The sequence below is a fragment of the Psammomys obesus genome, unplaced genomic scaffold (assembly GCF_907164565.1).
Source record: "Psammomys obesus unplaced genomic scaffold, mPsaObe1.curated_primary_1811, whole genome shotgun sequence".
Lineage (NCBI taxonomy): Eukaryota > Metazoa > Chordata > Mammalia > Rodentia > Muridae > Psammomys > Psammomys obesus.
Window position 1 is genome coordinate 2,410,784 of NW_026592118.1, and position 27,964 is coordinate 2,438,747.

The following is a 27,964-nucleotide window of genomic DNA, read 5'->3' on the forward strand; positions in this document are numbered from 1 at the left end:
CCATTCACTTAAAGAGTAGTTGCTCTGTTGACAGGTATTCTATCCGGCTGACATTCGCAGTGTGGCCAAATGCCCAAGTGTCCACCCAATCTGGGGACTCACTAGGAATTGAAGGTTTGCTGTCTGGATCCTATTATATCAGGAGATCAGGGTGCAACCCAGCAGCCCTCCTTTTGTTTCTAAGTCTTTGAGTTGATTTTTATGAATGCTGAAGTTGGAGAATCGTCCACAGAATAGGAAAGTCAAACATAAACATGAACCTGCAAATATTTCAGGTGCTGATAGATAAGTCTTCATCATATGTCAGGAAAGCAGAGCTAATCCAATTATAAAGCTTTGAAAAAATAAGAAAATACATGTGTGATATGTCAGATTACATAAAATGATGTAAGATTTTAAATGATCAAAAATGGAAGAGGATAATATTTAAAATAAATGACTAAGTGTTATGTCCTTAATGTATAAAGGCAGTTAATATAATGGTGAAGAATATAAAGAAATCAACAGAGAAAAATTGAAAAATAATATTTAAAGACATTTAAATATTAAATATAAATATTAAAATAACTGTTATTTTGTATTTGTAGATGTTAACTAATATAGATGGAATACTAGTGTACTTGGCTCATTATTAAGAAGAATATGTTTTGTAAATCACATGCTATTAACTAGCACCTAAATTTTCTCAGGCTTACATTTTATATGTGTTCTTTAAGAAAATAAATTAACAAATAAACACATAAGTAAGAGCAAGAGAAATTTGCATGGCTTATGTGGTGGGATAGAAACCACCCTGCCTTGTGAGTTAGAGTTGTATTTCTAGTTCTTTTTTTGTGGTTAGCTAGGAATGAACTTGTGCTCACCTCCAGGCTTCTTCTTGGTGCATGACCAAGTCTGAGTCTTAAGCATCACTTTAGAGTCTGGATATTCCTAGATGGCTGAGACATGAAGAGTTCCTGATTGTTTTGGGATATGACTCAAGAACTTGCTTTCATTCCTCATTTCTTCCCTCCTTTCCTTAGAGACAAGCTCGCTTTATACAGTTAGTGTGGCCTCAGGCTCCAGATTCTCTTGACCTTTTCTTATGTTGAGGTACAGTGAAACCGTTACGCCTAATAGGATTTTGCATTTATATTGTTTGCTCAGCTGCTGCTGCTGCTGCTGGACCAGGGAGTGTGCTTTGAGAACCAATGGTTTGGATGAGTCTTTGCTGGTTAGATCCAGTCCCTTACACTGTTGTGGCTTGTTGTCTGATGACAAGTGAATAAAGACACAGACCAAAGAGAAAAGTGTCTTTGTCTCCTGCCTCCAACAGGATACCTGCATTTCAACAGATGTTTATTAAATGAAACCATGTGTCATTTCCTTTTCTTTCTAAGAACTACACATGAATTATATCTAGTCAATACCATGGATAACTTACTTTTGGTCTTTATTTCCCTATTACTTTGGTCATCTAGATAATAAATTTATGGAGGCACGGAAAAAGTCTGTATCTGTTTTTACTTTTCGGAAAGTTTAGTTCAGGTCCTCACTTACTAGATTTTAACCAAATATGGAAACATTTTATTTCATACAAATATTGTTTGGAGACTTCCCTGGTCTGTCTTCGTGACGTGCTTTCCTGGCTGCTAAGGAGAAGCCCTCATTCACTGCCTGGCCTTTGGTGAATTCCTTGCTGCAGAACGGGAGCAAGCCACCTTGCTTCTGGTCACTGCAGCAGCGCGTGCTGCTGTTGTGATTACTAAATGGTACCCCAGTGGCATGGATGAGTGGCTTGATTTCAGAACAGGCTTCATTGATTACCAAGAGGACATTTATACATTGCAGTTTGGTCCAGCTTCCAAGAGAGGTGCTACTACCGTTGGGCAGAACTCCAAAACATCACTTAGGGTTCTTCCATTAATAAAAATTCCAAAAACTGGGTCAGCCCAAAGCAGGCATTCAGTTTTATCAAATTAGTATTTAGGAGTACAATGTATTAGCTACTTTTATGATAGTAGAGTAGAATTTCTATTTTAATAGCAAATGATTGGCTCTTTCCTCTTGCTTTTCAGTGGGTGAAATCTTAAATACTTAAGATTTTCTCTTTAGTAAAGGAAAGCTAGTTAATGCTTTCATGAAAAGTTCATAAAACCTGAGAAACTGTCACGAAGCCACATGGGTTAAGCACCTTATCTCAGTCTTGCAGGCATTACAGAGTGCTGCTCGCCGCTTTGCGCTGTCTGCCACTGAACCTGAGACACAGAAGACTGGTGAATGTAGATGGGGTGGTGAGGATACAGGAATGCAGTGCCCGGTTAAAGCAGCATTGGGATGAATAAGCGGCTCGTGCGGTTTTCAATGCGCTGTTGTTTCTAAATATTTTCATATACCTCATCTCGGGTTTTCTAAATTTGAGACTATAAGTAAACTGGTTTTTAAAGAGTGTGTTTCAGGAATATTTTGCTTTCAATATATAAAAGATATTATGATTTGATGCTACATTATATTTAAGTTTTGAGGTAAACTTTTAGCTCATTTTTTTCTTGACTTCACCATTGTGATGGTGATTTTTTTTTTGCTTGTCATTCCTTTTTTTTAATTTTATTTTTATTTTTAATTACAATTTGTTAACTCTGTGTCCCAGCTGTATCCCGCTCCCTCATTCCCTCCCCCTCCCCAACTCCCTCCCTGGTCTCCTCCCTGCCCCTTTCCAAGTCCACTGATAGGGGAGGACCTCCTCCCCTTTCATTTGACCCTGTTTTGTCAGGTATCTTCAAGGCTGGCTGCAAAGTCCTCCTCTGTGGCCTAACAGGACTGCTCCTCCCCTGGCGGGGGGGAGGACAAAGAGCCTGCCCTTGAGATCCTGTTAGAAATAGTCCTTGTTCCCCTTGCTTTGGAAAACTACTTGGATACTGAGCTACCACGGGCCACATCCCAGCAGAAGTTCTATGTTATATCCATAGATGGTCCTGTGATGGTGATTTTTAATAGCACCCTTTCTCCCAGTTAATTAACAACAAACCAACAACCTCGTAATAACAAAACAATCTAAATAAAAAAAACCCTGGGTATTTTATTAGGCTCTTCTCTGTCCTAGTCTTCCAGTCTTGACCCACAACATTCTTGATGTTTTTCCCAAAATAAACCAAGTTTATTATCCTGCCATGTGACCTTCTGAACCAGACCCTGTTATCTTCTTTGGACTATAATGGCAGTATTTCCCCAGTTGGTTGGAAGAGGCAAATTGAACTTAGCTGTCTTATGGCATTTTCAGCATGTGGTCATGAACTTCTGAAGTCCTCCAGGATTCTTTTTAAATTTATTTTTAAAAATTTATTCACTTTGCATCCCCATTGTAGTCCCCTCCCTCATTCCATCCCAGTCGTACCCCCTTTTTCTTCTCTTCCCTCCCCCCTAGTCCTAAGAAAGGGGTGCTCTCCTTCCCTACTAACTAACACCAGCCTGTCAGGTCTCATCAGGGCTGGCTGCATCCTCTTCCTCTGTGGCCTGGCAAGGCTGTTCTGCCATGGAGAAGTTTATGAGCACCCAACAGAGTCCATGTCAGAGACAGCCCCTGACCCCTTACTAGGACACCCACGTGCAGACTGAGATGCCTATAAGCTACATCTGAGCAGGGGTCCTAGGTCTCTTCATGCATGGTCCTTGGTTAGTGCATCAGCCTCGGTAGGTCACCCTGGGGTGCAGATGCTATACCATACAACAAGAACACTTGTTCAACTATGTTCATAGCACCTTTATTTATATAGCCAGAAGCTGGAAACAGCCCAGATGCCCCTCAACAGAAGAATGGATACAGAAATTGTGGTACATCTACACAATGGAATACAAGGATATCATGAAAACAAAGACATCATGAAATTTGCAGGCAAATGGATGGATCTGGAAAAGAGCACCCTGAGTGAGGTAACCCAGACTCAGCAGACAAGCATTGTATATACTCACTTATTAGCCATATACCATAGGATAACCATTGCACAACCCACAGACCCAAAGACTAAGTAACAAGTAGCACCCTAGGAAGGATGCTTAATTCTCTTTCAGAAAGACAAACAGAACAGACACTGGAAGCTGTAGACGAGAGGGAACAGAATGAGGGCCGACCATAGATGTCCTCTGAAAGACTCCACCCAGCAGGAGATCAAAGCAGAAATTCACAGCCAAACTTTGGGCAGAGCACAAGGAATCTTACTGAAGAGTTGGGGAAGGACCAGAAGGGAACAGGAGCTCCACACGAAGATCAAGATTCTTGTTCTCTCACTTTCAGGTGGTCTGTTCATGTGCTCATTCCCTTCATCAAGCAGTTCTTGGGCAGACAGACTCACCTAGAGGCTTTTCACTCCATGATTTTGCTTCTCCCAGATGTTCACTTCTGTTCTGCCCCTACATCTCCTCCTCTGCCCTCCTCCTCCCCACCTTCACCTCACATCCCTGAATTAGATCATTTATTTTGTTTGGCTTCTTCATTTCTTGTAGGTCCTCCTCCCCCAATGGGGTAGGTTGAAGAGACTGAACATTGCTTTCTTCCATTGCCTATGTATATAGAAGTAGCCCCATTAAAAATCATTTGAGAATATACTAAGCTGTTTGTGTGTGCTGCGGAAATGTCATTTAGACTGCTGTTTAGCAAGTTGTTTCCAAGCTTTTCCTTTGGCTGCACAGGCAGTGATGCTCTTAGCAGACCTTCTGTCTCAGACCTCAGTGTCTATTCCTAGATGTCCATGCTTGAAGACCTTATGCGGTGGGTCAGCTTCCCTTCCTCAGGATGCCATGGAGTATCCTGCCTTAATAAAGTTTCAAAGCAGGCCCACCTCTCACCTACTGGGAATGCTTCTAGGATGTAATCATTAGTCTCTACAAAACCTGTGTTACTCAAAGGAGAGGTTAATTATTAAGAGAAACTTAAGCTTCCTAAAGAAATACTGGTGAGGGCAGATGGACCCTTACTCAGAGGCAATGCTTTAGTGAGTCACAACCCCTGCCCCTTTTTATCCTGGATTGTAGAAATGTGGATGTTGATGTGCATGACAAAGTTATATTTTAACCTTTTTTCCAAGGAAGAGAATTAGCTAATCTGTTTTTCATGAAACTTGCTTTTCTCGATGAGAGCATATGACCAAATTATATACTTTTCTTACATCAAATGAGCTAAATACATAGTTTGATACTCTATATTTAGAGAACAAATAAATTTGGAAATGTCATAAAATACATATTTTTTTTGCTTTGATTAAGCTCCTGGAAAGTCTATTAGTGGTAGTATTTATTATATTTTATTAATTGAAAATAAAAATAGGATATATTCAAGTCACAGTTTCTCCTGTAACTCTTCCAAGATCCTCTCTACACCCCTACCCACCCAAATCCATACCATCTTTTTTTCTTTAGAAAACAAAACAAACAAAAACAATAGTAAAAATAAAAACCCAGAAAAACCATAACACACACACACACACACACACACACACACACACACAGCCCATAAAAGTAGAAAATTGGAAGCAATAATATATAAGCAAAAGGCCAGTAAGACAAAAAAAAAAAATCCCACTCAAAGCAATATGAGACAAAGTCCTACAAAAATATTATTGAGTTCATTTTGTGTTGGCCATTTACAGCCTCAATTTTAATCTTTGTATTATCTACCTGATTCCAATTTTTTTCTTACCATGTAAGAATTATAGTCATATACCAAGGTGTTAGGCAGAATAAGTAGCCTGTATTTATAAATATGAATCACTTTCTGGTGAATTTCCTGCTTACAAGTGCTTAGAAGAAATCTACAAAAGATGAGAGAATTATGACTATGTTCCTCTTTAACAATGAACTTTAGTTGCGTGCATGCCTTGCACACCTTTAATCCCAGCACTCTGCAGAGTCAGAGACAGACAAGTCTCAGAGTTCAAGGCCTTCGTGGTCTACAGAGCAAATTCCAGGACAGCCAGGGCTACGTAGAGAAATCGTGTCTCTAAAAGACAAGCAAACAAACAAAACGGACCACCTCCAGTACAAGGCCTACAAATCGGAGCCCTCAGCTGTGAAGATGGCTCTGACATTCCAGGAAAAGTGTCCTGCTTGAAATGAGGGCATGCCTGAGAGACTCTGCTTTGATTTGATTAGATTAGGTTTAATTCCATTATTGAGAACACCTAGCTCTATAAATGTTGGCACAGACGTTATTTGTATGTCTTTTAATGAAGCACTTTACCAATGTGGGTTTCCAGACTCAGACTTCTGAGCACACTCTCACTTAACATGTCAGGACGCAACATTTCCAGCTAGTAAAATTTTATCAAACCGTCTTTGTCCCTTTACCTCTGAAGCAGCCTCTACGAATTCTTTTGCAGTAATTACTTTCTCAGGTTAAACATGTGGCTCAGAATAGATTAAACAGCAGCCTACCACAAAGTGCTGATGTCTATTCAAGAGATGTAACTGCCAATTAACAAATCTTGATTTTTTAATTTTTTAATTTATTTTTATTGATTACACTTTATTCACTTTGTATCCCCCCATAAGCTCCTCCCTCCTCCCCTCCCGGTCCCACCCTTCCTCCCCCTTCTTCACATATGCCAGTCCCCAAGTCCACTGATAGGGGAGGTCCTCCTCTCCTTCCTTCTGATCTTAGTCTATCAGATCTCATCAGGAGTGGCTGCATTGTCATCTTCTGTGGCCTGGTAAGGCTGCTCCCCCTTCAGGGGGAGGTGATCAAAGAGCAGTCCAATCAGATTATGTCAGAGGCAGTCCCTCTTCCCATTACTATGTAACCCACTTGGACACTAAACTGCCATGGGCTACATCTGTGCAGTGGTTCTAGGTTATCTCCATGCATGGTACTTGGTTGGAGTATGAGTCTCTGGGAAGACCCCTGTATTCAAATTTTCTGGTTTTAGTCAGGGTCTTCTCTCTTGATTAGTTTCTTTAGATGTACAGATTTTAGTAGGTTTATCCTATATTACATGTCTATATATATTACATGTCTATATGAGTGAGTATATATCGTGTGTGTCTTTCTGAGACAGCTCACTCAGGATGATCATTTCCACGACCCACCATTTACTTGCAAATTTCATGATTTCTTTATTTTTCATTGCTGAATAATATTCCATTGTGTAGATGTACAACAATTTCTGTATCCATTCTTCAGTTGAGGGGCATCTGGGCTGTTTCCAGCTTCTGGCTATTACAAATAAAGCTGCTATAAACATGGTTGAGCAAATGTCCTTATTGTGTACTTGAGCCTCTTTTGGATATATGCTTAGGAGTGGTATGGTTTTTAAGGTGAAGAAATAAAATGATTTTATTATATGTGCCTTCTAATATGTTATGTAGTTCTTCTTAAAAGAGAAGCAAATTCAGCTTAAATTCAGAGTACTCTCGTTAATAAAAACATTTTGTCATTAACACAAGAAAATGATTACAGTAACATATGCCTAGCTCGAATCTGTGAACTGATCGAAAAATTGCCACTCTTCTGCTTTAAAACAATTGCTGGGGTATTTCTCTTTGAGGCCGTTTCAAAGTGCCCAGGACCTTATCATCACTTCTTAAGCACCATACCTTCCTGCCCAGGACCTAAATAGATGCATTAGCCAATTGAATCAGTAGCTTATTGATTTGATACTCAATTGCAATATAAGGCAAAGAAAAGAATTTGCCAGGAAGCTTCTGATTTTTCAGTTTACCAGAAGCAAGTCTCCCTGCTGCTTCCTGCCTTCTGCCACCTCCACTGGTCCTGCTTTCTTTTCCTTTCTAAGACAGAAGTGTTGGTATTAACTGCTCATAGAATACAGTTTTACCTTCTTACGTGCATGTGACAAGATGGAAACAAGTTGTTGTACTTGAACTAGAATGAAGTGGTGTGGAGAGGTGTGACATATCCTGTTTACCAAACTCGTAAGGTTCTGAGCGGGTGTTTTCATAAAGCCCAGGCACCCAGGAAGTTGTTCAACTGGATTCTCTCATCTTAAAAAGAAACACAATCCAAGAATAATGCTTTTCCATGAACACTGTGAAACAAGGGCTTTGGTGAAAGTGGCTACAAATTGAGATACATTTTGAAAGACTCTGGGATTCTTTTAAAATGATTCTGACAGCACGGGCTCACTGTGTCAATCCGTGACTGAATGGAAGTTAACTCACTTGTTAGCCGTGATCACGGCATACAGAAAAGCAGTGTTTACAACCCAAGTAAAGCTGAGTGGGGTGCAGATCAGGGATTTCCTCTCCCTTCCACCTCCGCATCACTCACGTTCACTCCGACTGATGTAATGTTTGGGCTTTCACTTGACTAGACCATGAGTTTCTGACACACATCACTGCCTAAGCTGATGTGCATCATCTATTGTTTGCAGTGACCACTGGCTGTACACAGGAAACACACACCTGGGATTACAAACGGTTAGTGTGGCTACAGTCCACTTCAACTCCCTCTAATGTATTTTAATTATTTTAAAAGTCCTTTCCTCAGAGTTACTTCTGTATACCTAACTTTATGCAGTCAGTTTTTTGAGACCAGGTAGCCCAGTTTGGCTTTGAACTCATGCTCTTCTCCTGCTGTAGCCTCCTGAATTCTGCAATCAGAGGAAACCACCATGCCCAGCATAATTCCTATACATGTTTCTAGCTTAAAACTTTTTTTTTTTTAATTTTAGCTGTTCCCAAACTTTCTAGTTAATAGAGACCTATTTAAAGAAAATTTGTTTTGTCCTTCTTATAAACAAAGATTTATATTGGTAATAGTATTTTAATATAATCATTTTTCATTTAAATACTTTAGGATATTTTTTGATAGTTAAATGCACATTAAATTAGACTTACTTGAATATTAGTTTAAACATTAACTTGCTTTTATAAATTAAAAAAGCAGACTTTTGTGCCCTCTGCTGACCATTATGTGCAACTGCAAGGGTTTTGTTCTGTGAATCTGGCGGTCTTTGTTAACAAAACTCTAAGGCAAATGTTGTAATTTCACTGTTAGGTGAGCAGCCTTCTTAGATTTTGAGCCTCTTACACTTTGGGTAAACGTTAGCTGCCACTGCATTGGCTTATTAGCATTTAGAGGAGAAGTTAAAAACATTTTCTTTTTATTTTTTTGGAGTTTTCATGGGATTGTTTTAATGACTTTTGAACATTTTATTTTTAAATTGTTACAATTTATTACTATTAATTTGTATGTGTGGGTGATGTGAAAGTATCTGGGAGGGGCACATTCATGTGTGTCAGTGTGCCTCCATGGAGGTCAGGGCCCGTTGTGGGTCAGCAGACTTGAGGAACAGGTGTCTTTACCAGCAGAAACATCTCAACTTACCTTAGGAAGAGTCATGGAGCTACACACTCCCATCATCTCACTGCTCCGTTCACGAGCAGGAGGCCTCAAATACTCTGTGACTGTTTCCTCATTAGTGAGGTGGAGGTCTTCATGCCTCACCACTGGCAGAAATCTGGGGCTGAAACAATCCGTCTTTCTTATTACTGAGGATATTTTGGGGTAATTACCAAATGGCAAGAGGGAAAGGAAATAGCTGTAATTAAGAAAGTAAGTAGAATTTTAACAATTAGAAAAGTAAATCTTAATCTTCACAGATTCACTTTAGATGAAGAATCACTAAAATATAAATTGTTCCAGTTAAATATAGTTCAAAAGTGATAATAGATGGTTTAAAAATTCCTAAAGTGTATTTTAAAAAACATTTATGTGGAAATTTTAACATTTGAAAAAGATGACAAGCCTTTAGGATTTCTTGTGTCTGTCTTACTTTTCCCACATTCATTTCCCGCCCCTTGCAGAGACAACCACGGTTATGAGTTGTTGTGCTCCACACATGGTTTTTATTCATTCATTCTAACACACGTGTATATTCTTCCATATTAGGACTCTTGTTAGACTACGTTGTATACTTCATTTTATTATTCTCTTGCCTATAACTGTAAATCAAAAGTGTAAATTTATTTTCATGTCCTTAGCCATCAGGGAGATACAAATCAAAACAACCCTGAGATTTCACCTTACACCCATCAGAATGGCTAAGATGCAAAACTCAAGTGACAACACATGCTGAAGAGGTTGTGGAGAAAGGGGAACCCTCCTCCACTGCTGGTGGGAATGTAAACTGGTTCAACCACTCTGGAAATCAATCTGGCACTTTCTCAGACAACTAGGAATAGTGCTTCCTCAAGATCCAGCCATACCACTCCTAGGCATATATCCAAAAGAGGCTCAAGTACACAAAAAGACATTTGCTCAACCATGTTTGTAGCAGCTTTATTTGTAATGGCCAGAACCTGGAAACAACCCAGATGTCCCTCAACTGAGGAACATTTACACAGTGGAATATTACTCAGCAATTAAAAACAAGGAAATCATGAGATTTGCTGGCAAATGATGGGAACTAGAAAAGATCATCCTGAGTGAGGTATCCCCAGAAGTAGACACACGGTATATAATCACTTATAAGTGGATACTAGACCTAAAAGATAGGATAAACATACTAAAATCTATACACCTAAAGAAGCTAAACAAGATGGAGGACCTGGGGTAAGATGATCAATCCTCACTTAGAAAGACAAATGGGATGGACATTGGAAGTAGGTGAAAACAAGAAACAAGACAGGAGCGTACCATAGAGGGCCTCTGAAAGACTCTACCCAGCAGTGTATCAAAGCAAATGCTGAGACTCAACCAAACCTTGGGCAGAGTACAGGGAATCATATGAAAGAAGACGGAGTTAGTAAGACCTGGAGAGGACAGGAGCTACAAAAGGACCAAATATACCTGGACACAGGGGTCTTTTCTGAGACTGATTCTCCAACCAAGGACCATTCATGGATATAACCTAGAACGCCTGCTCAGTTGTAGCCCACGGCAGCTCAATATCCAAGTGAGTTTCCTAGTAAGGAGATAGGGACTGTCTCTGACATGAGCTCAGTGGCTGGTTCTTTGACCCCCTCTCCTGCCCCCACTCCGAGGGAAGAGCAGCCTTGAGAGAGAGGAAGACATTGCAGCCAGTATTGATGAGACCTGATAAGCTAGGGTCAGATGGAAGGGGATGAGGACCTTCCCTATCAGTGAACTTAGAGAGGGGCAGGGAGGAGCTGAGGGTGGGGTTGGGAGGGAATGAGGGAGGAGGCTACAGCTGGGATAAAAAGTAAATAAACTGTAATTAATGTAAAAAATAAAAAAATTAATTTAAAAAAGTTATTACAAAATATCATATTACATATAGCACTAATGTCCCTGTTGAGGACAACATTTGAAGCAATACTTTACTTTAAGCATAGACACGGCTGATGATTGGAAGTATACCTTTCTAGACTTTCCCACATGATTTTATACATTTACGAATGCTCAGAATATTTATTTTACACATTATTTTCTAACACATACAGTTAACATAAATGTATTTAGCCTTTTATATAGCAACACAATTATAAGATCCAATATCTGGAAAACTTTTTCTGTGTTATTTCATATTCACCTAATATGTTTAGTCTTTGTTTATTACTTTGGGCAAAAGGTACCGTTTAAAAGTCTCTTCTGCCACACTGCTTGCTGCTTGTGGTTTTCATTGTTGCATGTACCCTGGATCTCCTTGTGCTTGTTCCTCCTCCAGACTTGTGCTGTTCTCCCATAATGCTGAGCTGTGGATTGCCTTTTTATTTAACACACACACACACACACACACACACACACACACACACACACACACATACTGTAAATCTCTAAATGGTGTTGGCAGTGTGACCTGTGACCTCCCCCTTGTTCCCCTTTTATTAAACATAGGTTCTTTTCTTCCAAAACATAATCTGATTAGAGCTTCCCCTCCCTCTTCACCTCCCAGTTCCTCTTTACCTCCTTACCCATGTGGATCCACTACTGCTTTGTCTCTCATTAGAATAGAACGGGTGCCTAAGAGATAAGAATAACACATAACAAAATAAAATATAATAAGATAAGACAAAAACCATAATTTTGAAGTTGGACAAGTGAGTAAATCAAGTATCCATAGGTGTATAGTTTTTTTTTTCTGGTTCTTCTATTTGATTCCAATGATGCACCATTCTGTTTAAATGCCAGTACCATGCAGTTTTTACTACTATTGCTCTGTAGTACAGCTTGAGATCGGGGATGGAGATACCTACAGATGATCTGTTGCTGTACAGGATCTTTTTGGCAATTCTGGGTATTTTGTTTTTCCATATGGAGTTGAGAATTGTTCTTTCAAGTTCTGTAAAGAATTGTGTTAGTATTTTGATGGGAATTGCACTAAATCTGTACATTGCTTTTGGTAGGATGGCCATTTTCACTATGTTAATTCTACCGATCCATGAGCACGGAAGATCTTTTCATCTTCTGATATCTTCTTCAATTTCTTTCTTTAGAGATTTGAAGTCTTTTTGAATAGGTCTTTCACCTTTTTGTTAGAGTCACCCCAAGGTACTTTATGTTATTAGTGGCTATTGTGAAGGGTGTTGTTTCCCTAATTTCTTTCTTGGCCCTTTTGTCTTTGGTATATAGGAGGGCTTCTGATTTTTTTTTTTTCAGTTAATTTTCTATCCAGATACTTTGCTCAAAGTGTTTATCAAGTGAAGGCGTTCTCTGGTTGAATTTTTGGGATTGCTCGTGTATAGTATCGTATCATTTGAAAATAGTGATACTTTGAACTCTTCCTTTCCGATTTGTATCCCCTTGATCTCCTTTACTTGTCTTATTTCTCTAGCTAAGATTTCAAGTACTATGTTGAATAGATATGGAGAGAGTGGGCAGCCTTGTCTTGTCCCTGATGTCATTGGGATTGATTTAAGTTTCTCTCCATTAAGTTTGATGTTGGCTATAGGATTGCTTTATATTGTCTTTATTATGTTTAGGTATGTGCCTTGTATCCCTGATCTCTCCAACATTTTAAACATAAATGGGTGTTGGATTTATCAAATGCTTTTTTGGCAACTAAGGAGATGATCATGTGGTTTTTCTCCTTCAGTTTGTTTATATGGTAGATTACACTGATGGCTTTCTGTATATTGAACCATCCTTGCATGCCTGGGATGAAGCCTACTTGGTCATGGTGGATGATATCTTTCATGTATTCTTGGATTCAGTTTGCAAGTATTTTATTGAGTATTTTTTTCATCAATATTCATAAGAGAGATAGGTCTGAAGTTCTTTTTTGTTGTTCGGTCTTTGTGTGGTTTAGGTATCAAGGCGGCGATGGCTTCATAGAATAAGTTTGGTAATGTTCCTCCACTCTTTTGTGGAATAGTTTGAAGAGAATTGGAGGTAGCACTTTTTTGAAGTTCTGGTAGAATTCTGTGCTGAAACAATCTGTCCCTGGGCTTTTTTTTTTTTTTTTTTTTTTTTTTTTGAGAGGGAGACTGTTGATGACTGCTTCTATTTCCTTGGGGGATATAGGACTATTCAGTCTTTCTACCTGATCTTGATTTAATTTTGGTAAATGGAATCTATCAAGAAAATTGTCCATTTTATTTAGATTTTCAAATTTTGTGGCTTATAAGCTTTTTGATTGTCTGGATTTCTTCAGTCTGTCATTATGTCCCCCTTTTCATTTCTGATTTTACTGATTTGGATAGTTTCTCTCTGCCTTTTATTTAGTTTGGCTAAGGGTTTGTCTCTTTTGTTGATTTTTCAAAGAACCAGTTCTTGGTTTCATTGATTCTTTGAATAGTTTTATTTGATTCTAATTTATTGATTTCAGCCCTGTGTTTGATTATTTTCAGCCATCTGCTCCTCTTGGGTGTATCTGCTTCTTCTTCTTCTTTTTTTTTTATTTCCTATGGCTTTTAGTTGTCCTGTTATGTTGCTTGTATGAGATGTTTCAAATTTCTTCTTGAAGGAACTTGGTGCTGTGAATTTTCCTCTTAGCACTGCTTTCCTTGTGTCCCATAAGTTTGAGTATGTCGTGCCTTCATATTCATCGAATTCTAGGAAGTCTTTAATTTCTTTCTTTATTTCTTCCTTAACCCAGCTGTCATTGAGTAGAAAGTTGTTCAGTTTCCATGTGTGTGTAGTCTTTTGCTATTTCTGTTGTTATTGAAGTCCAGCTTAAGTCCATGGTGGTCAGATAGAATACAGGGGATTATTTCAATCTTCTTATATCTTCTGAGGCTTGCTTTGTGACCAACTATATGGTCTATTTCGGTGAAGGTTCCATAAGATGCTGAAAAGAAGGTATATTCTTTTGAGTTTGAGTGAAAAGTTCTGTAGACATTGATTAGGTCGATTTGATTTAGGACCTCGGTAAGTGCCTTTATTTCCTTATTGGCTTCTGTCTAGATATCTGTCCCTTGGTGAGAGTGGGGTGTTGAAGTCTCCCACTATTAAGGTGTTGGGATCAATGTATGATTTAAGCTTTAAAAATGTTTCATTTACAAATGTAGGAGCTTCTGTATTTGGGGCATAGCTGTTCAGAATTGTGATGTTCTCCTGGTGGATTTTTCCTTTGAAGAGAATGTAATTCCCCTCTTCACCTTTTTTGATTAATTTTGGTTGAAAGTCTATTTTATTAAATATTAGGATAGCTACCCTAGCTCGTTTTCTGGGTCCATTGGTTTGAAAAACATTTTTCCATCCCTTTACTCTGAGGTAGTGTTTATCTTTGTTGCAGAGGTGTGTTTCTTGGATGCAGCAGAATGTTGGATCCTGTTTCTGCAACAATTCTGTTAGTCTGTGTCTTTTTATTGGAGAGTTGAGTCCCACTGATGTTGATAATAGTGATCAGGGAATCTTAATTTCTTTTATTGTAGAGTTGGTGGTGTTATTGTGTTTCATTGCTTGTTTGTTTTCTGTTAAGTTTTTGTTGTGTAGTTTTCTATATCCTGTTTTCTTGTGTGTAGTTGTTTTTGTTAGATTGGAGTTTTCCTTCTAGTATCTTCTGTAAGGCTGGGTTGTTGTGTAGATATTGAGTTTAGTTTTGTCATGGAATATTTTGTTTTCTCCGTCTGTGTTGACTGAAAGCTTTGCTGGGTATAGTAGTCTGGGTTGGCATCTGTGGTCCCTTAAAGTCTGCATGACATCTGACCAGGCTCTTCTGGTTTTCATAGTTTCTGATGAGAAGTCTGGTGTGATTCTGATAGGTCTACTTTTACATATTACTTGGTCTTTTCCTCTTGCTGCTTTTAATATTTTTTTCTTTGTTCTGTAGGTTTAGTGTTTTGACTATGATGTGACATGAAGAGTTTCTTTCCTGGTCTAGTCTATTTGATACTCTGTAGGCCTCTTGTATGTTTATGGACATCTCTTTCTTTAAGTTGGGAAAATTTTCTTTTATGATTTTCGTGAAAATATTTTCTGGACCTGGGAGCCTGGAATCTTCTTTTTCATCTATTCCTATTATTCTTAGATTTTGTCTTTTTATGTCATCCTTAATTTCTTGGATTATTTGTGTTTGGAACTTTTCTGATTTTACTTTTTCTTTAAGAGAAGTATCAATTTCTGCAAGTGTATCTTTAGCACCTGAGATTCTCTCTTCCATCTCTTGTATTCTATTGATGATGCTTACTTTTGTGGTTCCTGATCTTTTCTCTAAGTTCTCTAGCAACAGGGTTTTCTCTGGTCGTGTTTTCTTTATTGATTCTAATTCTGTTTTCATACCTTACACAATTTCCTTCATCTGTTTTAATGTGAATTCCTGTCTTTCTTTTATGGCTTATATATATATTTTTTGTTCATTTCCTTTCTATATGCCACTAAATGTGCCTCTACTTTTTGTTTGGTTGTATTTGCCTGTTTTTGTTTGAGAGCTTTGTTCATTTCCTCTTTATTTGCCTCAACTTGTGTGGCTATTTCTTTGAGAGATTTGTTCGTTTCCTCTCTATGTGTCTCTATTCGTGTGGCTATTTCTCTAAGAGATTTGTTCCTCTTTATTTGCCTCTAATAACTGGATAAGCATAGCTCTAAAGTAATTTCCCTGTGTTTCCAATGAATTGAAAAGTCCATTGATTTGGGGTTGGTTGGTTTTTGAAGCCATGATGTCCCGATTTTTTGGGGTCTGTTCTTATGTCAACCTCTGGTCATCTGCTTATCTGTAACCCTCACGGTTAGTACCTGCAATCTGTACTTCAGACTGGGTCCGTCTTTCTCTGGTGTCTGGAGTGTTTTTCAGGAAGATGAGAGAGGTCCACTTGTTTGAGAGTGTGCATTGGCTTTTCACCTGTACCTAAGGAAGGAATGTAATGCTGGCATTGTTTGTGGGCTGTGTTCGCAGGTGCTGTTTGTAGGCACAGATTCCCTGAATACCTCAGTGGCTTATAGGCCACTGATATGCAGTCTGTGTGGGCTCCAGGAGGTGTTTGCCTGGACTTCACTGATAGACCCGCAGGCTTCAATGCTGAGAATGCTGTCTCAAGAATCCCTATGTTGCCCACAGTGGGGGTGGGGGGAGGGAACTGATGTCTGGATGCTGGCTTAGAGAGACCCTGCAAGCACTCACTTGAAGGCGCACTCACTCTCCAGCAGGAACAATCAGAAAGCGCAGGGGCTCCCCTCTTCTCTACTCTCTAATTTGAACCTGCCGGGACAGATGCCGGTATAGGCGATCCGTCAGCTCAGTGGTGCCGCAGCCACAGAACTTGGTGCCCTCCAGCACTGCATGCTGTGCTAGGAGCCCCAGGCGTTGGGGACCAGGCACTGTGCTCTGTGGTGGGCACTGAGGGCTGCCTCCACAGCCTCCGCCTCGGCCAGGGAAGAAGTATGGAGGGTGATCAAGGGGGAGTGCTGGGGACAGGGGTGGATTGAGTATTCTCTGTCCCAGATCCTGAGCCGGGGGTTCTTTGCTAGGAACAGCTGACACTTTGGGCTGGGCCCTGTGCTCTGTGGCAGGCACTGCAGGCTGACTCAGAGGCCTCTGTCAAGGAGGGAGAAGGAAGGCGGTTAAGGGGAAGCACCTGGGGATTGAGTCCCCAGGAGAAGTCCGTGGAGAAGTCCCTAGTGAAGTTCCCAGAGAAGTCCATGGGTGACCCAAATCCAAATGGTCTCAGCTCAGCGTTTGTCCCCTTTCTCCCAGGAAGCCTCAATGTCGTTGTTATGGGTTCAGCTGCCCTTCCACTCACCAATTTTGTAGTTTCAGATCCTCTGCCCTTCAGATATGGTGCACATTGGTCGCTGCCATCTTGGATCCCTTCCCCCCCACCCACCCCCGGTTCTTAACACTTCTTCTGATCTCTGAGGGAGGGGTTTGATTGAGATTTAATTTCGAACTGTTTGTTCCAAGGTCTTTCTCTCTGGATAACGTCTGACTATGGGTCTCTGTGTTTGTGCCCATTTGTTGCAGCAGGAAGGCTCTCTGATGACTGGGACCTCCTTCTTAAGTCTCTCAGTGCTAAACTCACAAACGTGCCATTATTAACTTTCAGAATATTGAGAGTAGAAGCCATTTCTGGTTTTCTTGATAATTGCTGAGTTGAATGTCCGTTCAGAAATTGGTTGGCAATGGAGGTTTCTCTGTAAATCTCCTCTTGTTCGTATTTCTCTTTCTGCATATTAATTTTTGTCTGTATGTAGTTCAGTGCACTTGCATTTGCTTGTGTATATGTGGAGGCCAGAGGCTGACACTACTTGTCTTTCTTGATCACTTCCCATTTGACAGGGTATCTCACTGAACCTGGGCCTCACTGGCTGGCTGGGGTGTTGGCCAGTGGGTCAAAGGGATCTGAGACTAGGCCTCCCTTCACTAGGTTCACACATGCAGGCCACTTGTGAAATGTTACACAGTTCCTGGGGATACCTCAGGTTCTGTGCTTGCTCAGCAGGTATTCTACAAACTTAACCATTTCATGCACCAACTGTAGTCTTTTTTCTGTGTGCGTTCTGCTCTTCATTGTCTTACTGGAGTTCTGTTTCCAGATTTCCCAATCACTAATAAGTCTAATTATCATTTCTTATATTTTTAATTCATTTGTTCTTTTCTAAGAAGTGTTTATATTCCTTGCTCATTTACTTCTCCTTTAAGATTTTTTTCTTATTGATTTGGATGGAATTCTTTATGAATTCCAGATATTAAGTCCTTGTTCATTGACTGTCTTGATAGTGATTTCTCATTCTTTTAGAAAGTCTGCTACATATTACTGACTGGCATTAACACCTGATCCCTGTCTCAGGTATCAGGGATTGTCCTAAAGCCCATCTCAATGTTCCCTGGAGCCTTTGCTTACATTTTTCTAGGAATTCCTACAACCTTTGTCCTTGTTTCTTTTCTGTGTCCCCAGAGGATTCCTTTAGTAAACTGTTTATTGAGGAAACATCACTTGGACTCTGCATCTAAGCATCCTACTCTAGAGCACAGAGTTTCCTTTAGCTAATACGTACTCTTAAATCTAACCAAATTCTGTAATAGGATATTATAAAATAATGCAACTGTTATGAACAAACATCCTATATCTTCAGGTGCCCACTTTCCTGTCATCACTATACATTTGCTATGTGGTCATGGTTGTTCCTAAACAAATGTAATTTCACCTTTTCGGAATCATGCTCAGAGTCTGACATAATGGTTTAATTCTGAACTATTGTCTGAATATTTTGTTGTTGTAGTTATTTAGTTGTATATGGCCAAGAGAGGGATCAATCATGGTCAAATATGTGGGTCAAAGAAAGGAAGGGGAGTATAGTGGAGAATCCCTAATCTGGAAATCCCATGTGCTCCCAAACTTGAAACACTACACCACGGTACAACACTTTAGTGGGACGTTCCATACTTGACCTCTTACAATGGTTGCAGCACAGGCACAGGTACACTAAGGGTACAACAGAGAAATCACCCCAAGTTTATGTATATGAAATGTATGTAGAAGATAAAATTTACCATTATTCTTTATGTACCATCCCTGAAATATTCCTTATCTCTATGCACTTATTTCAAAATATGAAACTATAAATATTATTGACTCCAAGCATTTGGATAAAGGATGACCTGTTTCTGTGAGAGACAAGTCAAATAATGTTTGCCATATTGCTTACAGGATGATTTATTCAGTGAAAATGGGTAGTCAGACTAACTTCTGCCCTGCTGGCACTTGAGTCTCTTAGCCTCTGGTACACTTTATGTGGTGACTGGGATGAGCACCAGCAGATGTCTGGTCTAAAACATGTGTGAACTCTGGAGTCTGGGTGAAAGGCCTTGAGAAAGTCACACATTGAAGGAGAGTCATCCCTGTGCACAGCAGAGCATGTTAACTGCCCATGATGAGTTAGTCGCTGGGGTCTGAAGCTTTGTCGAGTTTCGTACTCCTCTTTCCCAACTCCCCTCTTCCCCCTCCTCTTTCCTTCTTTTTCTTTTCATGCTCCACATCCCAGTTCTTTAAGGGTGTAGATCATCTTCTCATCACGGAGAGTTTTGGGCTCTGAGAGTAGTAAGGAAGTTATTTGTCATGTTAGATCATAGAGATTGCAAATGTAGGCCTGAGATCACACATTGTTGCAAACATTAGCATTTTTTTCAGCTGTATAGCTGCTCTCTAAATCTTCAAATATAAACTATAAAGAATTTTAAACATTAATTCACTCTTGCTTTTTTTTTTCTTATCCTTGCATACACAGATACACACACACACTAGGTTTTAACTTTTCTTGTTGTTTTCACAACTAATAGTTTCTAGAAAAACTCATTTTCTTTGTCTTTTATTTTTATTGTCTTCAAAGACAACAACCAAGAGCTGATCGTGTATGATGGTGGTGTCAATCTTGCTATTTCTAAATATGTATCTAAATATATCGCACTATTCAGATAAGAATCTTCTCTGCCTTGCAGAGTCTTACCAGAACCATTGCTTTGATGTGTATTCTCCCTTTTTGCTGTAACTGTCTCATTATGTTACTTTTGTTCTATTTTTTTCTCCTTGACCATAGGATTATTTTATGCAAGTCAAACTGGGGCAATCTGACTTTACTTTTATAGCAATTCCTGTGGTAAAATCATCTTAAGAGGCAGCTGTGCCTTATGCAAGCAATAATATTTATATTCTTATCTTACTTCAGAATAAATAATATGTTCACAATGCCTAATTTCATATGATTTTAACAGTTTATTAATTAAATTCTTATTTTCAGCAATATGATTTCTGAGCCAAATCATTCCTGAGTGTGTAATCTCACTCTCTTTATGTAACTGATTCCTTGGAGTCTTCCCTGATCCCAGTGACAGAGTAGCTGTTGCCTGTGTTGTAGGAATGATTTCCATGCTCAAAATACATTGATTGTTTTCTGGTTTGCATAAGAAAAGACCTGGAGGGGGCAGGAGCTCCACAAGGAGAGCAACAGAACCAAGAATTCTGGGCCCAGGGATCTTTTCTGAGACTGATACTCCCACCAAGGACTATGCAGGGAGATAACCTAGAACCCCTGCACAGATGTAGCCCATGGTAGCTAGTGGGTTCCCTAGTAATGGGAACAGGGACTGTCTCTGACATGAACTCAGTGGCTGGCTCTTTGATCACCTCCCTTTGTGCGGGGAGCAGCCTTACCTGGCCACAGAGGATGACAATGCAGACAGTCCTGATGAGACCTGAAAGGCAAGGGTGAGATGAAAGGGGAAGAGGACCTCCTCTATCAGTGAACTTGGAGAAGGGCATGGAAGGAGATGAGGGAGAGAGGGTGGGATTTGGAGGGAATGAGGGAGGGGGCTATAGCTGGGAAACAAAGTGAATAAACTGTAATTAATATAAAAATTAAAAAAGATAGACCAAATGAGGCATTTTTAAAAAAAAAAATAATTGTGCATTCACAGGAAAATGACATGATGATTAAAATCTAAAAATGCTGCTGGATAAACAGCAGGTTTTATCTTTCCAGCTAAGCCCTAAACACTCAGCTAGTCCTGTTGAGTCAGCATAACTTTATAAAGTTCCTAGGAAATTTCCTCAAATTGCATGTTTTGATAATGTTATATACGATTTATTTCTGAATGACTGAAAGTTAAAAATTGTTACTTGTAGAGAATTTGTCTGTGAATTTTCTTTCTGGTGTTTTCCCTGGTAGACTTCCTTTTGAGAGTGGTCATTTTGTCTGTTTGTATTTATTTTCTGAAAACTTTTAGGAGTTAGAGTAGGGCAGGGACTAGATTTACCTTTTGCTGCTTTCCTCACAAAAGCTTCAAATAATGATTTTACATAGTTTTTAAATACAAATAAAAATGGAGCTTAGGGGAAGTTCGTAATAAAATGTTAAAGTATTCCTTGTATTAGGTCATTTCAAATAAACAAGTTTGTTTATAAGCATAGACCTTTATACTGTTTCACACCGACTTCTGTATTGCAGCCCCCACCTACCTATCACTTGCTTTCATGCCACATGTTGCCTATTTGCCATTTGCTGGAAATAGCTCACCATTAAAACATTAGAGAGTGAATATGCCCCCTGTGAAAGGAGGGCCATGGATTTCTGCTCTGGTATGTCGTAACTAGGGAAGTTCCCATGTAATAATTCATTTTTATTACTTTTGTATGCATTTATGTTGGTTTCTCTGTATGTATATCACATGCACGAATGTACTAGAGGCCAGAAGAGTGTGTCAGATCCCTTAGAATTGGATATACAGGCAGCTGTAGGCAGCTATAGGCTGCCATGTGGGTGCTGGGGAATAGACCTGGGTTCTCTCCAAGAGCAGTAAGCTGTTTTCACTCCAAATCATCTCTCTAGCTTCTATGATAACATTTCCCATTGTTCTAGTCCATGCTACTGCTGACTCACAGAGATTGCATTTGAGGGCACAGAATTTATATTGTCAATTGCATCTGCAGAAAGAGGTATTTTTGATGTATGTAATAAGTGTGTTTTATATAAAGTCAATAATGCTTATGGTAGTTGAAGCCTATAGACAACAGGCTTTTGTGTTTTCAATAATATTTGGTTAAGAAAGATTAGGTGATAATTGAGAAAAGAGGACTGTGAGCTTTCTCAGTGTAAAGGCATTGTCCACAAAGGACTGACAACCTGAATTCAGTTCCTAGAAAACATAGTAGAAAGAGGGAATAAGCTCCCCAATATTCTCTGACTTCCAAATATGCTTTGGCATGTGCATATCAGCACCCACCCCCTCACACTCAATAAAAAGTAATTGAGAAAGATTGTTCTCTCATTTCAAAGTATATGAAAATGAAATATGTAAATTTTATTAAATAATTAAAAGGTTACATTTACAATTATAATAATAAAGTAAGGAGGAATGAAATTACTATGTCAGTCTTAGGACACATCTTTTGTGTATCATGAAGGTGATATGATGAGACCCTGTTTTAATCAATTTACCCAATATTATATTAGCTATATGTCTCAGGTATCTAATCACAATTTCTTGATAAATGACTTTTTCATAATTTGAGTGACTTCTGATAAGCTTCAGATAAAGGCTGGTACAGTGTGATGTGTTTACTTATGTTTGAAATATTGATGTGCTCAAAGCAAAATCCATTCTATACTAGGTGCTAGTGTATTTCTTATTTAATGGATGACTAAGCAAGCAGACATAGTCTTGGCTGTTCAAAGGATGAAGGTAAAACAGTGAAGAGTGATGCACAGACGGGCAGCTTGGAGATACAGACAGTAGCCAGGCCCCACATATCTTTTCTCAAGACTATGGGGAAATCAACTACATGCCTTTTGTCTTTCTGCCACTTACTCCTTCCAGTAGGAAACAAGACTTAATGTAAAATAAATTTAATGAACCTTTCATTATATATTATTTATATTAAAGAAAGATTTAATTGGGGCTTGCTTATAGTTTCAAAGAGTGCGTCTGTGATCGTCATGCAGAGAGTGTGGCACCAGGTGGGTAGGCATGGCACTGGACCAGCAGCTGAGAGCTTACATTCTGATCTGCAAGTTGGAGTCAAGGAAGAGAGGGGCCAGATGATTGCCCTGACCTGGCGTAGGCTTTGGAAATCCTGAAGCCCATCCCCAGTGACTCTCCCCCTCCAGCAAGACGACACTTAATCCTTCTCAAACAGTTCAGCCAAGTCCTGATCAAGCAGTCAACTCTAGGAGTGAGTGGGGTTCATGCTCATTCAGAACCCCAAAGGTGGGGTCCCCAACTACACAACAACTGAGCACCTTATTACATTTATTGTGCATAGTATAAGGGGTCAAAAACCTTTTATTTTTGATAGATTTTTATACTACCCAAGGACAGGGTTCCCCTTAACAAAGCAACATGAATAGCCTATGTACTCCGCATTCACCTCTTGGAGGTCTCATCATTTTCTTTAAGTATTTAAAGGCGGAAGCTTTTCTGAAAACATTTTCACACCTGTCTTCTAAATACTTGCTAAGGAGTTCTATAATTGAGTTACTCTTTCAGTTTGAGTGCTGATTCAAACAACAAAAAAAATCCCAAAGAAAAGGCCAAGAAATATTTTGATACATTATATATGTCAATGATAGTGTTTTGGTACCAATTATAATGTCCTTATTTAGCAAAACTGATCAGTTCAACTCTAGGGCCCATGATCTCCTCAGCCATGTGATTTACAGAATCAGCCATGAGTTTTCCCCCTTATTTAGCAGTCTTCAAATCCTATCAGAGAGTGACTAATTCCTCTTATAGCATCCATGTTGCTCTTGAGCCAATGAGCACATGTTGCTTGGCTTGCCAGTATTGTAGCATCTCAGGTCTACACTGGCTAAGAACATTGTCTACTCTCCCTGCACTCCAGATGGCATGCATTTTACATTCTGGCAGCCAGCAGGGCAGAAGCCTTCAGATCAGTTCCAGTTTGATTTCTTTTTGTCCTGCAACCAAAGTGTGCAGTGTCTTCAGCAATAGGGTCTTACTGTCTAGTTTTGGTGGGCAACCAATAACAATGGCAGTAGTCTGTGTACCATGAAAATGTCATCCATGTGCAATGGAGTTTCATTCAGCTGTAAAGAAAAGTGGAATCATCATATTTGCAGGACAGTGGATGAAGCTGAACAGTATTATGCTAAGTGTGATAACCCAGGCTCAGAAGACAAACACTGAATGTTCTCTGTCATATGTGGATGCTAACATTGAAAGTTTAGATTCATGTGTTTAATGTGGAGTGTTCCTAGAAGGCAGGAAGCTAGAAAGGGCCCATGATACAGAGAGGGGAAGAGGTCCTAAGGGGGAAGGAAGGGGCAGAACATATAGGAAGGGACCAAGGGAGAGATTTGGCAGCATCGATGTGGGGCAGACGGATGTGGGAGGGACAGGACTCACAGTGTTTAACAAAAACTAAGGATACATGAAAAAGACCCAAACCCCACAACTCTATAAGTATTCTTGCTTCATTTCTGTTGCTGTGGTAAAGTATTTGGGCAAGTTAAACATATACAACTTAGTGGAAAATGGGTTTATTTTTAATGCACAAACCCGGATTGCACTCCATCATTATTACGAAGTCAAAGTAGGAACTCGAAGTAGCTACTCTCAGCCACACAGAAGGAACTAATGCTTGCCTGCCTATACTGAGCTCACCGGGTTTCCAGCCCCAACACTGTAAGACAAAGTAATCAGAAATATAAAAATTAAGTGATGTCTTTTATCAAACCAGAACAGGAGCCAGCTCTGATATATCATGAAAGTCTGTGGTGAAAAGTCATACAAGAGCTGTAAGCTTGAATGCACAGGTTGCTTTAAGACTGACTAAGTGGCAATGCCTGTAGGGGAACATGCCAGCAGCTCTCTGCTCCTCATTCCAGTGAATGCCAAGCATTCTGTATCCTGTATTGACTTTAAGCTGGACTCAGATCTGGATTGGGTCAAGAAGACTTCTTTGAGTATCCAAGTTAGTGGATTAGAGTAGCCACCTTTCATCCTCTCCACCACCTTCTTGGTCACTGGCACCCAGGTGCATCAACATTAATACTGTCATAACTGTTCGGTGTTTCCGATTTGTCCATTGTCCATTAAATCCTGAATTTTGGCATACTATTGTAATATACATCAAATTTCATTCTTTGTCTTGAAACCCTGTATTTTGCTTTCCTGGGTCCTGGTCAAGATTGAATTCTATTGATTTGTTGTTTTTGTTTTAACTTTTCCCAGGCTGCTAAATTGGTCATTGCAGTGCAAGCCTCGGGGTCCCAATGGGGGACTCAGGATCAAGACGATGCACTCTGGTCTCCCGGTTGCCAATATTCAGGAAAAGTATTAGCAGAAGACATGATTCTCTCCCTTCTTCACCCTCTTCCAGTAACACAGCTGGTGTCCACAGCTCCTCCCCTTCCAGCACTAACTCCAGCTCAGGGAGCACGGGGAAACGCAGGAGTATATTCCGTGCTCCCTCCATCAGCTTCCACCACAAGAAGGGGAGTGACCCTAAGCCAGAACCCACCGACCAGAACCTTAGTATTTCCAATGGTGCTCAACCCACTCACAGCAATATGCAGAAACTAAGTTTGGAGGAACAAGTCAAAACCAGGGGAAGACATTCTGTGGGTTTTAGTAGCTCACGAAGTAAGAAGATAACACGATCTTTGACGGAAGATTTTGAAAGGGAAAAGGAGCCTTCAACTAATAAGAATGTCTTTATAAATTGTCTAAGTTCTGGCAGAAGTGAAGGGGACGATTCTGGATTCACGGAAGAACAAACTCGCCGTTCTCTTAAACAGTCAACAAAGAAGCTACTCCCCAAATCATTTTCATCTCACTCTAAATTTTCTAAATCGGTTCCACAGAGCCAATCCACGTCATTGGAACAGCAGCCTGAATTCTCCCTGGCTATTGCACAGCGCCAAGAGCGGGAAGCTGCCGTGGGTAGGCCTTCCCTGTCTTGCTCTGTGGATGAAACAGAGCGCGCAGGAAGTTCCTTGCAGTCGCCTCTGCTTTCTGCTGACCTGACTACAGCTCAGACCCCTTCAGAATTTTTGGCCTTGACTGAAGATTCTTTGTCCGAGGCAGATGCCTTTCCTAAAAGTGGAAGCACGGCCTCACACTGCGACAACTTTGGCCACAATGATGCTACCTCTCAGCCCGCTCCCAATCCCACTGCTGTCACAAAGACTACGATGGACTCTGCGGGCACTGCGCTCTGTACTGTGATGTCTCCAGGGAGGTACAGGCTGGAAGGTCGGGGTAGCACTGAACTGCATTCTTTGCCGGAGACCTCTCGCGCTAACCAGAGGGAAGTGTTGCTGCCAGGCATCGAGTCCCCTGTCAGGAATGGGAGTGACCCGGAGACACAGTCAGCAGCTGTTCATCAAAGAGAAGAGAACCCCGTGGCACAGGGTGGAGAACCAAAGCTGAGGACCGGCTCGCCCAGGACACTGGGTTCCTACGACCAGCACAAGACGCCGGCTGAATGCATTAAAGGGGCCCACCCTGTTTCAGATTCAAGGGTAATTCCTTCTTCTGGGGAGCATCATGTTTTTAACAAATCGTCTTATGGATATGAACCAAATGCCGCCAAAGGTATGCAGATTTTCCTCGGGCAAAAATTGTGTAAATTATTTTACATTATTAGTTGATCAATTATTTTTACTTTAGATTTTGAGCGGAAGCTGTGCTTTCTTTGTATTCAGAGTTTCTGTTAAGTGTTTGCTTTGATTGATTTTAAACTTACTCTAGCTATAATGAAAATGTAAGTCTGTGAGACTCGTTTTTATTAGCTGTATTGTTTCTGTTATTTTGACCTCAGAAGAAGGTGGAAGGAAAGAAAGCCTACTTGGTTATGTGACTGTGGAAGTATGGGTACTTTCTAGTTAATGAAATGGAGGAATGCCAGTCAAAATCTTCATGAAGGAAATGTGTATAGTTTCAATTCTGCTTTCTGTATTAATAAGGCTCTATTAACTAAATCTATGTTTCAATATAAATAAATTCTATCTTTCAATACAAAAGGATGTGGGCTATGAAAATACGGTCCTTGGAGTGAGAAAACCTGCCAAGTTCAAAGCCCACCTCAACATTAACTAGCTATGTAGTTTTAAATGCCTTCACTTTGACTGTAATATGAGTGTGTAGGGGAATGTTTATGTGTGTGCATATGATTTTGTGTGAGTGTCTGTGGGTGTGCACACATGTATACATGGAAATTATTTCACTTTGTTTCCAGAAAGTATTCAAGGGAACAGTTGGATGTGCCTCCAATCACTTGGCTATTTTATGTGCTATATTTCATTATTTTACTGTCTGTCATTAACACTGCTGCTAACAGTAACTGTCTCAATGCTGAAAGTGATGCTGTGTATCCAGAGATAACGTGCTGGATCTCAGGCGGCTCCTTGTGTTTCAGATTTTGCAGATCTGGAGACACACCGCTGGGGAGCACAGCCAGGGAGCACTTATCTCCATGCCTAGTTCAGACTGTTAGCTATGCTATAGTATATGAATGATCCAAAGTATCAAATACAATTAAAAATAAATTAAATGACATGTTAGCCTATCAAAAGCCATAAGATTGTTGAACTGGTCCCTTCAGAACACAACAGGTTTGTAGTCTAAATGGATGGATTTGTTTTAAACATACCGAGAGAGGACTACACATTTTTTGTTTGTTAATTTTTGAGACAAAGTGTCAGTCGGTAGCCCTAACTCCCCATGAGGACCATGCTGACCTCGAACTAACAGCAATCCTCCTGCCTCAGATGCCTGAGTGATGAAATGACAAATGTGATACACAGACAGATTTGCTATGTGACTACCCTGAGCCTTCAGAAAGCATTAAATAGTTACTTCAAGCTCAGAAACTTTCATGAGGTAGAGAACTTTTGAATCATTTTACATTATCTTAAAATGGTACATTGATTAAAAATTCCACTTAAGTATTGATATTCATTTGTCTATTTGTCTTGGAAAAGTTCTTGCCAGTAGCCTCAGTCCATATCGAGAAGGAAGATACATAGAGAGGCGGCTGCGGTCCTCATCTGAAGGAACAGCAGGGAGTGGCCGAGTGGTCCTAAAGCCGAAGGACGGGCATGTGGAAGCCAGCAGCTTGAGAAAGCACAGAGCAGGGTCCTCGTCCTCCAAGATGAACAGTCTGGTGAGTCTGTCCGTCC

General features: G+C 40.0%; 1 protein-coding gene across 3 annotated transcripts in view; it reads left to right on the forward strand.

Annotated features, from left to right (window-relative positions):
* Positions 1–27,964, forward strand: part of Ccser1 (coiled-coil serine rich protein 1) — a 1,161,699-nt gene that overhangs the window by 18,163 nt on the left and 1,115,572 nt on the right. For all 3 annotated transcript variants that reach the window (XM_055612833.1, XM_055612834.1, XM_055612835.1), the window contains exons 2-3: positions 25,014–26,378; positions 27,767–27,948. In XM_055612833.1, the coding sequence (XP_055468808.1) occupies positions 25,055–26,378; positions 27,767–27,948 (1,506 nt within the window). In that variant the 5' untranslated portion in view covers positions 25,014–25,054. The remainder of the gene's footprint in view (positions 1–25,013; positions 26,379–27,766; positions 27,949–27,964) is intronic.